The sequence below is a fragment of the Lissotriton vulgaris genome, chromosome 2_1, assembly GCF_964263255.1.
Source record: "Lissotriton vulgaris chromosome 2_1, aLisVul1.2, whole genome shotgun sequence".
Taxonomy (NCBI): Eukaryota; Metazoa; Chordata; class Amphibia; order Caudata; family Salamandridae; genus Lissotriton; species Lissotriton vulgaris.
In genome coordinates this window covers 614190089-614203451 of record NC_141687.1, presented here as the reverse complement: position 1 = coordinate 614203451, position 13363 = coordinate 614190089, and the positions used below count along the sequence as shown (strand labels likewise).

The 13363-nt window shown below is 46.2% G+C and overlaps 1 protein-coding gene across 1 annotated transcript in view; it reads right to left on the bottom strand.

Moving 5' to 3' along the window:
* The window catches only part of KPNA6 (karyopherin subunit alpha 6), a 495337-nt gene that overhangs the window by 138149 nt on the left and 343825 nt on the right, over positions 1–13363 (bottom strand). The window contains exon 9 of the mRNA XM_086955662.1: positions 12718–12881. Within this exon, the coding sequence (XP_086811788.1) occupies positions 12718–12881 (164 nt within the window). The remainder of the gene's footprint in view (positions 1–12717; positions 12882–13363) is intronic.

The following is a 13363-nucleotide window of genomic DNA, read 5'->3' as shown; positions in this document are numbered from 1 at the left end:
TGTACCACGACTACAGCCAGGCACTTTGTGTACACCTTTGGTGCCGACTGTATTGTATTGTACTGTATGTGGCATTTATAAAGTGCAACAAACACCCTAAGGGTACCCTGACGCTATAGAACGTGACGCAAACAATCATAAAACTGAGCGGGAAGAACTCGCTAAGACTGTATTCTATATGGGAGTACCATTAAGTGGTAACGCATTCCCTCATCCACAAACCTCCGGAATCTTTTCTTCGCTGTGCACTGGAAAATTGAAATACGAGTCTTTGAGATCTGTTGTTGCCATGTAGTCCGCTTGCTGCAGGCATTGTATGACTTGCTGCTATGTTACTAACTTGAACTTTTGTGTCTTTATGAACTTGTTTAAGGTGCATAGATCTAGGATTAGTCTGAAGGCGTTAGTCTCATTTGAAACCAGAATATAAACGGAGTACATTCCTTGTCCCCTTTGAAGTCTTGGTTCCCTTTCTGTTGCATTTTTGTTGAGGAGGTCTTTTACCTCCTGGATTAGGTATGCTCCCTCTTCCTTGCTGCTATGAAGCCTTGTCCTTGGTCTTATGCTCCGGGATGTTTTAACCAGTTCTATGCAGTATGCATGCCGTGTCCATGCCGAGCTATGTACAAACTCCAATTGTCAAAGGTGATTTTTTGCCATTCTCTAAGAAATCCTCCAATTCTGCTCCCTACCGGTTTTCAGTGTAGTTGAGCCAGTGACATGGAGTCACTTCGAAGTGTAGACCGGTCCTCTTTGTGGGGGTTCCTCTGCAACCTGGGGAACTGACACTGTGGTTTTTGCGGAGGGATGAGTGTGTTTGTGGACAGGTGAGAGTGTTTTCTGTGTTAACTGTGGTAGAGAGCTGTTTGGGATCTTGCCTTTCCTGCTAGTTTTCTTCGCTGCGTATACCCCCCTGGAAAGGCTCTTTTGAACTCGAGAGCCCCCCATCACCTTCGCAGTGTTGCTATCCTTTTTTAATTTTTTTTGTAGTGACTCATCAATCCCTGTGCCAAAGGAGCTGTCCCTTGTGAGTGGCATGTTCAATATTCGCCTGTATTTCCTGCTTAAAGCCTGTGAGCCTCAGCCATGAATGTCTAATTGTTGAGCGCCACATAGCGGTCTGTGTCTGCAGCATCTAGGTCTGATTTAAGGCCTTCCTCCGCTAGGGTCTCTGCTCTTGCTTGGGATTTTTGTGGGAGGTGCTGCACAAGCTTCTCCATTTCTTTCCAATGCTGGTGGTGAAAATGGTTTAGGAGGATGTTTGAGTTGGCAACTCACCACTTGATTGCTGCGGATCGCTCTGCTTTCTTCCGCACCATCTCCATGCTATTGCGCTCTCCTTCTGGTTGGTTCCTTTGTCCTCGAGCGTACATTTGCACCTATGATTGAGTCGGCCTCCCACATTACCCAGATGTATGGTGGATCCTTTGAAAGTGATTTTATTTTTTCTCCACTCAAAGTACAGCGGTCTTTGCTGTTGCTGGCTCTTTGAAAGCCTCTCGACGCTGGTCTAAGACACTTGGGAGCATAGGCAAAAACTGGTTCTTCCTTTGCATTGGCTGCAGCGTCTCTAGCAAGAAACAGGACTCCACCTGTATCCCATAAGTGTACACATCATCTTTATTACAGACTTGAACAAGCCAATGTCATATGGTGAGACTGCTCTTGGATGGAAGGTGTTAATTTCCTCCTCAGGAGAGTTTGTCTCCACATCCTGACACCCCTCCTCCTCTGGGTCTTGGAGGAAACCCTGGTCGAATTATCTCCCTTCCTCTTCAAAGAGGATGTTCTCCTCTTTTGCTCTTGTGATTTTGGAGTTGTTGCTGGTTCCAACTCTACCACTTCCAGTTCTCTCTAAGTCTATGGCTTCAGAGGGATTCTGAATTCCTTCAGTGAACTATTGCAATCCCTTTTTCTCCTTAGCACCTCTGACATTTCGGCTTCGAGCCTTTGTCCCTTCCTTTTACAGTTGAGTGTCTTTTGGTTGACATTGAGAGTCAAAGACTTTCTTTTCAGTGAAGAAGCTTCCTTCCCTTGAGGCTCTGTATCCCTCCTGCACGCTCAAATGGTTTTAAACATCAAATCCAATTCTGAGGGTAGACCACCAACTGTGTCATTCGGCTGCAACCCTTGGAGTTCCCTGTGTTGTAGCTTTCCCTCGATCGCCGTTGGTTTTGATATTGGGTCGCCTTCCATTTCGATTTTGAGAATCTCTGTTCGGCACCGGAGCATCCCTGTGTTACTTTGTGTTTTTCTGCTCCTTCCTCAATAATTTTTTCGGTTTCTCTCTTCGACGACTTTCTTGATGTCTGAGTCTTCTCCCTGTATCAACTTGAAGTCCTCAAGGTTTATCCTCGCTCGAGACACCCATGTCTTTCAGGGATGTGTTCTACCGTGCCATGGCCCAATATTGTATTGGGCTGGAACTCCACGCAAACTGTACAGCCCTCTGTGTCGTAGTCTTTCAGGAGACACAGGTTCTTCTGGGTATTACTAACTGTGGCACTATGTACAAAACCTAAAGGGGGTATGCTCTATCCCCAATTTTCATTCTGCGACCCTAGTAGTTGGCGTGGATTTCAATTGGTGGTGTCCTGTTGGTGGAAAACTCTGCCTTCCCTTGGCATCGCTATTGTATTCGATAACAACAAAAAAAAAAACGGTGAAAAGACGTACTCTTTTGAAAACATTCAGCACTCTTGCTCTGCTTCCAGACACAATGGTGAAAAAAATAATCTGAAGAGGGCGACCGAGCAAATTCCAGAGCAGGTGTCTGACGTCATGGGGATGGACCTGGAACACCAAATGATCAACATTGTCCAAAAGTTAAAACAAACAGGGGGAAAAACAAGGCAGACTATTCAGGACCCAACCACTTGATATATTGGTGGAAGGGATATATTGGTGGAAGGAAGTATAGCATGTATATCCGAAATAGATTCATGCTGCAAAACAACTCTTGCCTCAAGTATTCAAAAACAGATTCGTTGTGCATGCGCCACATACTGCGCTAAAGAAATCACAGAGACATTTCATTCCTTTAAAAAAAACATACAAAATTGTTTAATCCCTTTCAGAAAGCGAGCATGCTGCAACTATGCAGTTTTGCCTTTCAAGGACCTCTGTGGATCATCTCCTTTCATGTGAAAATCAACTCCATCTGCATCAATCTTGGTGCCTCTTCAGAACTTGTCACTCCACCCACTTCTGGAAGCATGAGACATTTTGCCCTTCACACCCTTGAACAGTATGCTAAGCAGCCAAGCTCTGTTAAATCTGTGGCCCCCTTTGCACCCCCATTTTCAATCCTGTTACTGAAGTCCTGCTGGATTACAAGCATGCTCTAGGTGTCCCTCTTCTGAAAAAAGCTCAGTGCTGATGAACCACTCTGAGCAATTTTGAACCTATGTCTCTTATTCCACTCCCCATCACAATTCTTGTAAAAGATGTGAAAACTTAATTGGCCTCCTAACTAGTAGTGCACCATATTTTTGAAGCTGTCCAATTAAGCTTCTGCTCACTGCAGTACTGAAACAGCGTCAATTTCAGTTCTGGATACTCTTCCCCTTCCAATGACTAAAGCAGACTGGCAAACTTGCGACTTCAGTGCTAATACCCTCATTTTTACTGGGGAAGTTTTTTTTACCAAAGCCTCATCTGCCCTTAGAAAACTATTGTTCTGGACAGGGGTTTATGATCACTTCTCCTAGCGTATCAAGAACTCCCATGGCAGATGATTTTTACCAGCTGACTGAGAACCTTCATTTGGACAGTGTTTTCCCAACTTGACTTTTGCTGTTGTAGCACTGTGTGATTGAATTTACCTTCACTCGCCAGTCGTTTAGACAAAGGTAGGCATGTATGCCAGGTCTTCTTAAGTGAGTCGCAACAACTGCTAGGAAATTTGAAAACACCCTTTACGCAGACTTTATTCCAAAATGCAATAACTTGAACTTCTAGTGAAACTCCACAATTCTGTGGCTCTGCTGATGGGAATATGGAAGGAGGAGTATTTTAAATCAATGGTTCTCATGTACTGTCTCTCTTCTACCACTGAAATAATTTCCTAGAGTATTATCATTTAAAATGTTTGAGCCTTTGATTCAGTCAAAAATCTTAGATGAACTTTAGTCTTGAGGTCAAGATTTTTTTTGGTATAAAAAAACCAGAGTAAGTTGCTTGCAGGTGCTGTTCTTTACCGATTTATTCTATTGCTCTTTTCTTTGGTAGAGTTTCAGCTTCTGTTTTAGAGATATGAGGTGTTTGTCCTGCCACCTTTGCCTTTTTAATGGAATGCAAGGAGGAGGTTTCTCCAACACCATGCAGCATCTGTATTATTGGGTGTTTAGTATCCACTTGTCAGAGGCTATTGTTTCCATTTGTATAGAAAACTACTATGCAGTCAAAATACAGATGTTGGGGGTGGGCTGTCCCAACAGTCATTTAGTTGTTGGGCCTATTTTTCTAGCTCTGACGCAAAATAACTGCATCACTTGTTCTGACAGTTGCCATTGTGAAGTTGTGACTTATGAGCCTGAAGGCTGACCATTTTGAAATTTTTGCTATTGAAAGGGTGAATATCCTGTCTCTAGTCTGTTGTTTGATGCTCCTCTTCCGAATGACCCAAAGATTGTAAGGTTTCCATGGTAACTGCTGAGTTTTTTTTCTCCGTTTGCTGTAGCGACTCATCCACAGCAGGACCAAATGAGCTGTCTTTTGTAAAGGGAGCGTTTTTGATAGAAGCAGGACCTCAGGTTGAAATCATGATGTTAAGAGGCAAAAATTGCTCCCGAGTACATGTGTTTGCTGGCTGTGTCTGCAACATTAAAGGATGATTTGAGTCGTGTTTGAGATGGTGCTTACTTCCAGAATGACCATCTCTGCTGTGTTCCTAGCCTGTGCACGTAAATGTTGCACAAGTTTTTAAAATTTCTTCCACCTGTTGCAGCAGAGAAGAGCATCTGAATTCGCTATCCTTCACAGTGTTGCCATTAAGAGGCAAAAATTGCTCCCGAGTACATGTGTTTGCTGGCTGTGTCTGCAACATTAAAGGATGATTTGAGTCGTGTTTGAGATGGTGCTTACTTCCAGAATGACCATCTCTGCTGTGTTCCTAGCCTGTGCACGTAAATGTTGCACAAGTTTTTAAAATTTCTTCCACCTGTTGCAGCAGAGAAGAGCATCTGAATTCGCTATCCTTCACAGTGTTGCCACTTTCTCTTTTCATCTTCCTTCCTATCTCTTGCTGCAATGATCCTTTGGTGGTTGTCAAATAGAAGACAGAAAGTAACTTGCTTTGCGGCTATTAGTAAAGCACAAGTTTCTTACCTTCAGTAACAATATATCTGTAAGAAACAGTAGTGATAGATTCCTTACCTTAAAGTTACCCCCAGGCGTCTGGATCAGGAAAGTTTTCGTCAGCAGTGCCTCTGTGCGTCAGAAGGTGGGGCCGTGCGGCTCCGTGCCCGTCATTGGCGTTGCGGCCAGGAACACAGAGCCATGCAAGATACTGACCACTGGTGCCACGAAACTAGGGCCCTGAAAGGGATGACCTTAACCCTAGAAATCAAATCGCAGAACGGGGAGGATAGGTGGGGCGGTAAGGAATCTATCACTACTAATGTTTCTTACAGATATATCACTACCGAAGGTAAGTAACTTGTGCATGTGAAAGAAACACAAAGTGATAGATTCCTTACCTTAGAATAGATACCCCAGCAATACCAACCCCAGTGGTGGGTGTGCGAACCAAGATCACACCAGAAAGTTCTGGAGAACAGAACAGCCAAAGAAGCCGTCTCTCCGGACTGGCTGTCCAGGCAGTAATGCTTGGTAAACGTGTGCAGCGAGGCGCACATAGCTGCCTGACAGATGTCATGCAAGGGAACTCCCCGTCCCAAAGCAGTAGCGGCTGCCATCGCCCTGCTAGAATGGGCGCGTAGCTCTACCGGAGGCTCCTTTTTAGCCAAAGAATAACAAGCCTTTATGCACAGAACGACCCACCGAGATATGGTCCGCTTGTGCACGGCCCGACCTTCCTTGGCGACCACATAGCCAACAAAGAGCTGGTCATCCACCCGGAACTGTTGAGTGCGGTTCAGGTAGAATGAGAGCGCGCGTTTTGGGTCCAGACGGTGGAGCCTCTCCTCCTCTTTCGAGGTATGTGGAGGCCGAAAGAAAGTGGGCAAGTGATGCATCTTCTCGATGTGCCACCTTAGGCAGAAAAGATGGGCGAGTCCTTAGAACCACTTTGTCGCAGCTGCAGCATTCATTCTTTGCATGGACATCTCTTCCTGTACTTTACTCCATCTCCGCCACAATGGCGAAAAACAATCTGGGGATGGAGAGGATGCCCATGCGCACTGTAGTCCGAGGGAGGAGCCACCTATCTCGTGATACTTCGAAGACTCTTCCAGGACAACAATGTGCAATCATCCGGACCCAACACTAGGCAGCGATCTATGCACAGATATGAATTCAGCAGCCCACATGCCTCGAACATAACATTCCAAACTTCGGGAGGCAGGTCAACAGACGTCAACTGCCGCCGCTCAATCTCCACGCAAGGAGGTGGCGGCTTGAAAGGTTCAGGTGGCGAACCGTCCCCTGGTGCTGAGACAGAAGATCCTCACGAAGAGGCAGCCGGATCGGGGGATCGAAGGCCATGCCGAGTAGCTCAAGATACCATACTCGTCGAACCCAGTCCGGAGCCACAAGAATGACTTGGGCCCAGCCGCACTATCTTCTTTAGCTCTCTAGGTACAAGTGGTATAGGCGGAGAGGCGTATAGTACACCGCAACTCCCCTCGCAACGAAAAGCGTCGCCTAGCGAGTGCCACCTTGGAAATTACAACGCGCAGAACTGATGACATTGCGCATTCTTTTTGGTGGTGAATAGATCTAACCAAGGCTCTTCCCACTGCTGAAAGAGACCTTGCGCCACATCCGAGTTTTGACGCCATTCGTGATCCCTCATGCACAGGCGGCTGAGTTTGTCCCCCCTGGCATTCACAGAACCTGCCAGGTGTTAAACCACCAGGGAAATGCCCCGGTGTTCCAGCCAAGTCCAGAGGCGCAGAGACTCCTGACATAGGGTCCAGGACCCCACCCCGCCCTATTTGTTGCAGTACCACATGGCAGTGGTGTTGTCCGTGAACACCAGCACCACTCTTCCCTGGACAGAGGGAAGGAATGCCTTCGGTGCAAGCCGGATCGCCCGAAGCTCCAGAAGGTCGATGTGGAGCCCGGACTCCGCAGGAGACCAGAGGCCTCTGATCTCCGCCTCTCCCATGTGGCCTCCTCATCCCAGGAGAGACACGTCCGTCACAACTGTGTGCTCCGTATGGGGAAGGGAGAGAGATCTGTCATTCACTTAATCTAGATGCGTGAGCCACCACTGCAATTGTCGTGCAATGCCCTCCGAGATCTGGACGTGATCGGACAGGTTTCCCTGATGCTGTGCCCACTGGAACTTCAGGTCCCACTGCAGAGCCCGCATGTGCCATCTGGCATCTAGCAGGATGCAGGAGGCAATCAGGCCCAGGAGCCGGAAGGTCATCCTGACCGAAACCTGGGATAGAGGCTGAAAGATCGGAATCATAGCCTGAACATCCAGAATTCGCTGCTTGGGAGGATAAACCCGAAACCGCGCAGATTCCAGAACCACTCTGATGAAGAGGAGCTTCTGAGAGGAAATCAGGTGTGACTTCAGCACACTGATGGGGAACCCAGCAAATGCAAGAGGTCACCGTCAGCCATAGTCTGGAGGTGGGAGACGACTGCCTGGGGCGAGCGCACCTTCAACAACCAGTCGTCGAGATAGGGGAAGACTGAAACCACTGATCTGCGCAGATGAGCTGTGACCACCATCACTTTCGTGAACACCTGAAGGGCGCTGGTAAGGCTGAAGGGGAGCCTGGTAAACTGAAAGTGCTAGTGGCATACCGTGAACCGTAGAGAACGCCGGTGGGCCCGGGATGTGGAAGTATGCATCCTGCAAGTCCAACGGTACCATCCAGTCTCCAGGTTTGAGGGCAGACCAGACCTGAGCTAGCGCGAACATCTTCAACTTTTCCTTCCAGAAGAACGACTGACGCGGAGCCGCACAACGCCACTTTCTGACGCACAGGAGTAGTGCTGACAAAAACTATCTGGATCCAGTCTGACGCCTGGGGGTAATTTTAAGGTAAGGAGTATATCACTACGTATTTCTTTCAGAATTCACTGGCACATAAGTCTAAATGTACAGTGGAGTCCGGTGGAAATGCCTTGCATTTTCCTACTTACTCTAGGGGGAATTTGGTTTTGAAGAGGCTGGCTCTATGAACACATCTTTGTCCTGGTAGATAATACCAGATTACATGGACAAGAAGTGACCCTTCTTCTGCTGCAGTAGATTGTACAAAAGAAAACAGAAATCTTAATCCTCTTCCTCCAGCTATACCCCATAGGTGTCAGCCACCCTTTTACTAATACATGGTATAGAGACAGATCACCTAGTAGATATGCTCTAGATAGATAGGACCCTACCTTCTTGCCCACAGTATAATTTTGCCAAATTTCTTCATCCTGTGTTTTGTCCTCAAAAGATACCGCAGATCTTCAAATACGCCATCCTGCAGTTCTTGATGTGGTTCAGAAGTAGCGGGTGCCAAGTCTTCCTCCTGCCTAAATCCTTTCAGGGCCTTTGCAGCTAGATTTGGGGAAAAAGTGGAGTGGTGTCTGAATACCTTCAGAATTTCTTTAAAATCGCTTAATTTGAATAAGAGCTGGCATTTTGTTCTTGAGTCACTTTTTGTTTTATGCTGTTGACTGCTTTTTCTTTCTGCTCAATGTTGTGGGTCTGCAGTGTTTTGGGAAAAGGTGTTAACCGCTCCTCTTTTGGTTCTTCCTTTTCCTTCCTCCAATCCCCATTGCCTATCAAAGTTAAGTCAGAATGTAATGGTTTGTCTGCTTTGGCGCTTTTTGAAGCCATTTCGACGTCAGAGTCTTTCAACATAGATAGCTGTGTGCCCATCTTCAAGTCAAATTGCTTCAGTCAAGCCATGACGTGCTCTTGAGGAAGTGTAGGTCTATGTTTTTTGGTATTGTTAAAAATGTTTCTGGAACTTTCTCTGTAATGTCCTCAACACCTAGATTGATCAATAAAGAATCTTCGACATTGTAGCCATTCTCTTCCTGAGTCTCTTCTATCACTTCATCTTTCCCAGAAAGTCCCATGACTTTCAATGACAGCAGTCTTTCCTGAGCCCGATGTAATATGGCAAGCATTGCTATTCGGACTTTTAATGTTCTAGCTACAAAATAGCTTTGCATGCTTTACAGCCTTCTGGCTTTAGGTAGGTACAGGTTACAAACTCTATACTTGTCCGTCCTGCAAGTTTTTTGTGGCACTTGGGACAAATTTAAATGTAGTATTTTCTATCCTTCCTGATAAACATTAAAGTGACCTCCACTCTGCATTCTCCAATCCATCATATGGAAAAATCTGTCTTCTTTGTTCTTCAAGGCTGATTTTTCAGCATCTGTCTTCTGGTCAAGCTCATCTTGGGGTTGAAGGAATTCTTCATTGATGTCCGTCACCTTTCTGTCTCAACGCTTTCGAGGGATACATCGATCCACACCAATCAGTGCTATTTCCTAAATAAATGAATCTGAAGATCATGACAATGTAGTGGGGCACTGTGAGCTTGCGCTCATCAGGAACTTTTCAGACACCCCCATTAGGCAGCAGAATATTGCACCATAATCTAGAAGATACACTCTGCAAATAAGTCAGATTCGAAAAGCAACACAGAAGGGAGCAGCAAACGTTTATCAGAAAGTCAAAGAGTGAAAGCTAGGAGGAAACCCTACGCGAGAGGAGGAAATCAGACTGAGCAATATTAGAGGGAGCAGAGACAAACAGAGAGCACAGACAGAGAGGGAGCTGAACATGAAAAAAAGAACCGAAATATAAGAGCAAGAGAAAAAGCATGTAATCAGAGCACCCAACTAAAAGGGCAAATAGGGCACGCAGGAAAATGCAAACATGTTAAACAGGAGCAAGCAAATGGCACCCCTGAAATTATGCAAAAATAAAAGGTCTTAGCCAGAGCACAGAGCATACAACAGAGCACACAACAGAGCAGACAAAAAAGAAAACAGGGCACGCGAAAGTCCAAACAGATCACGTTGGAGAGCAAGTGACGCAAAAACAAGAGAAGAGAAAAAACTGAGTGGGGAAAGAGGAAGAAAGAGAAGGAAAAAGAGAAAAAGCACAGAAGACTAGGAAACACAGGACTAGGCAAACCAATTAAACAAGTCTCCCTTTTTCTTGAAAGCTCCAGAGAAAAGTCTATCTAGATTTCTAGAAGCCTAAATCTAACAAGCACTGAAAATGCAACAGGTCTCGCCTTTAAGTTAAAGCCATTTGCTTTGCTAATGGTATTGTATAGCAAAGCAAATGGCTTTAACTTAATAAAAGGCGAGACCTATTGCATTTTCATTGCTTGTTGAATCCTTGAAATCATATTACGCTTGCACGTGCATCTCTGAAACATCTGTCTTTCAAAACTGTATAACTTATTTTCCTGGCACAATCGAAAACGCTTTCTACAATACACAGAGCCCCAAACACAGCAAAAACGGTGTTGATGCACGAGCCAGGAGTCGATAATGAGAGGTCTGCACTCTGAGCAATAGAAAGCTTTTTAACACACTCTCCCCAAAGACACACGTCTAATTGTCCCTTTGGTCTGTCATGTGACGCTCAGCCATTGCGCCTACTCGCCCTCTAATCACCAAAGCTTTGAAATTGTCATCATTTAGGTATATCAAAGAACTGGAGCTGAGGAGAAGGCTGGGGAGCAAAATGAGATAAAGTAAATTGGCCAGGATCACTCAGTGTGTTTGAGTGGGAAGCAGGGATTGCAACTCCAGTTTCCATGTTGCACAGTAAACAACTTAATCATAGAAGCGCAACTCCTTCCACACAGGGCATGGTTTCCATCTGCCCTTTCTTTATGGTTGTCTAGGCTGGTACGTGGCAGGGAAGACTTATTTTTTTTTTTAATGAACCCCGGTCAACCGAGCTGAAGTGCGCGCCGGAACACAGAACCAAGTGGTTATTGTGGCAGCCATTTCACACATGTATAATGCCCCGGCCAGCCAGAGCTCACAAATATAATGTGATGCCAAAGTAGCAGTTTGGCAATATTCAGAGTCAAGAGGACACCCAGGGCAGCTCGCGAGCAGTCTTAATGATAAATAGTGCCAGGGCGCATCCCACGGAATGACTTGTCTCTTTTCAATTAAATAATCGCTGATAAAGCATTTTTTTACGGCCGGGTTAAAGGAGGGGTCTGTCCTGTAGGAGTTCAAGCCCATTATTAGTTAGACAGCCACATCGCAGCAGCTGGCGCGTTAGCCTCTTGAGCTGTATTTCTGCATTGGAACCAACAACCCGAATCTACAAACACATCGCATCAGCAGGCATATTGACCTTTAACCTATCTTTATTAGTTAAGGCACCTGTGGCCTTAAGGAGGTGGGATAACCCAAGCGCCTTGTTAGGCTCCAGGTGCTACAGGTAGTGAGCGTTTACCAGACACCTGAAGGGTGCATGCTTTTAGCAGTATGGGCATACATATTCTCAACAGTGCACACATATTTACCGTCCTGAAGAAGTAAACTTAAACATGCAACCCCCACATACAGACGGATTGAAATGTAAGTCACGTGACAGCGAGCTATGGCCAACCGCCCCCCCCCCCCCACAGAACCAAACAAAGTCTACGCAGAACCATGGCCGAGCCTGCTGCTCACTAACAAATATGGCTGCCCATAAAAAGGGTGAGGCTGACCACTACACTTGTGACCGCAACCTGCCAGGCTGAACAGAAAGCTCAAGCCAAGCCAGCGCCAAGACGTCCTGAGAAACAGAGAACCGCTCTGCTGTTACAGGAGCTGGTGACTCCATCGGCACTTGTATCACAGTGAACGTTCAAGGCACTGAGGTGCAGAGCTCTCCCCTCCTCACATTTGTGACAATATTACAGTAGTCACCTCTCCGCCCTACAGCGTGTGACCCTGCCGGCTCCCCGCCCAGATTATATGAAGGGGTTTGTGTCCTAAAGACTGCAGTGTGCCTGACCTATTAGTTTCTGCATAAGTTTACAGTCTTAGAAGTGCCCCCCTGAATATATCGAGATTGATAAAAAAATCAAACATCATAATGGCTGAAACAGCCACATGTGACTTGGGGGCATTAGGCAGCCTATGTAAAACAAGCGCGGCCAGTCATGGGACGGACAGAAGATGTGCATGCGGAGACTGCCTTTATTGCCGGCGAAAAACAAAGTCCCCAGTGTATCACGCCACCAGTAAAGCATCCAATCCCAGTGTGCACATCTTCTGTCTCTTATGTCTGCCCATGTGCACGCTTTGGAATCTGTATAGATTCCAAAAGGCCCTCGTCATGGCGAGAGCAGCGCATGCGCGCTGCTAAAGCCAGACGAGACCTAAAAACGTCTTCTAGGAACAGTTGAGTTACAGAAAGGTTAACCGAACGACTAATGCATTCTGTGAAGAGCAAGGATATTACTAGTGCATTCAAACATTATCCAAATATCAACAGCTCAATAGCAAAAAGTTTAACGTGCTGCCTCTGTCTGTGTGTACAATAAATGCCCCAGCTAACAGCAGCTTAACAATATCCACAGAAACTCTTTCATTTACATCAGTAACTCAACCAATCGTCGGCAGACTCCAGAATCAATAACTGCTTGGATTTTATCATTGGGGCCATCGGAGAGGTAGGAGAGTGCCCAGCAAGCATCTGCAAGCAGGTCAGAGTCACTGCTAAACAGCAATCGTGAAAGGACAGGCAAACACGGAGAGACCTAAAGGAAAACAAACATAAGATCACATGAGCAATAGAAATGGGGTATATACCAAAAAGCCAGCAAAAAAGGACAGCAAAAGAAGACGGCTATCAGTTTGATGAATTGTGATCACAAAAGTTGAAGTTTTTTAAATAACGGTTACCTGTGTCATTCGAAGCTCCTGTTTAGGTCTTGCCTAGGCAGCGTGCATGCGCTGCTCTAGGAGAGGACCTTTAGAAATTGGTCAGCTCGTTTCAAGCACTCGTGCTTGTGCTGGCATCCACCATGCGTAAGAGAGCAGCGTTACGCGTGCTAATTGAAAACAGATGGCTCTCGTGCCGCTGCTCGCTCCCGCAAGGTGGGATGCCAGTACAAGCACGAGTGCATGAAAAGAGCCAACGTCACATCCATTGGGGCTGCCGCCGCCGTATCATCAGAGCAGGCTGCGCGTGTTTTATTTGGTGCTCACACCACCTTGTAGTGAATGCAGGGCATTACGT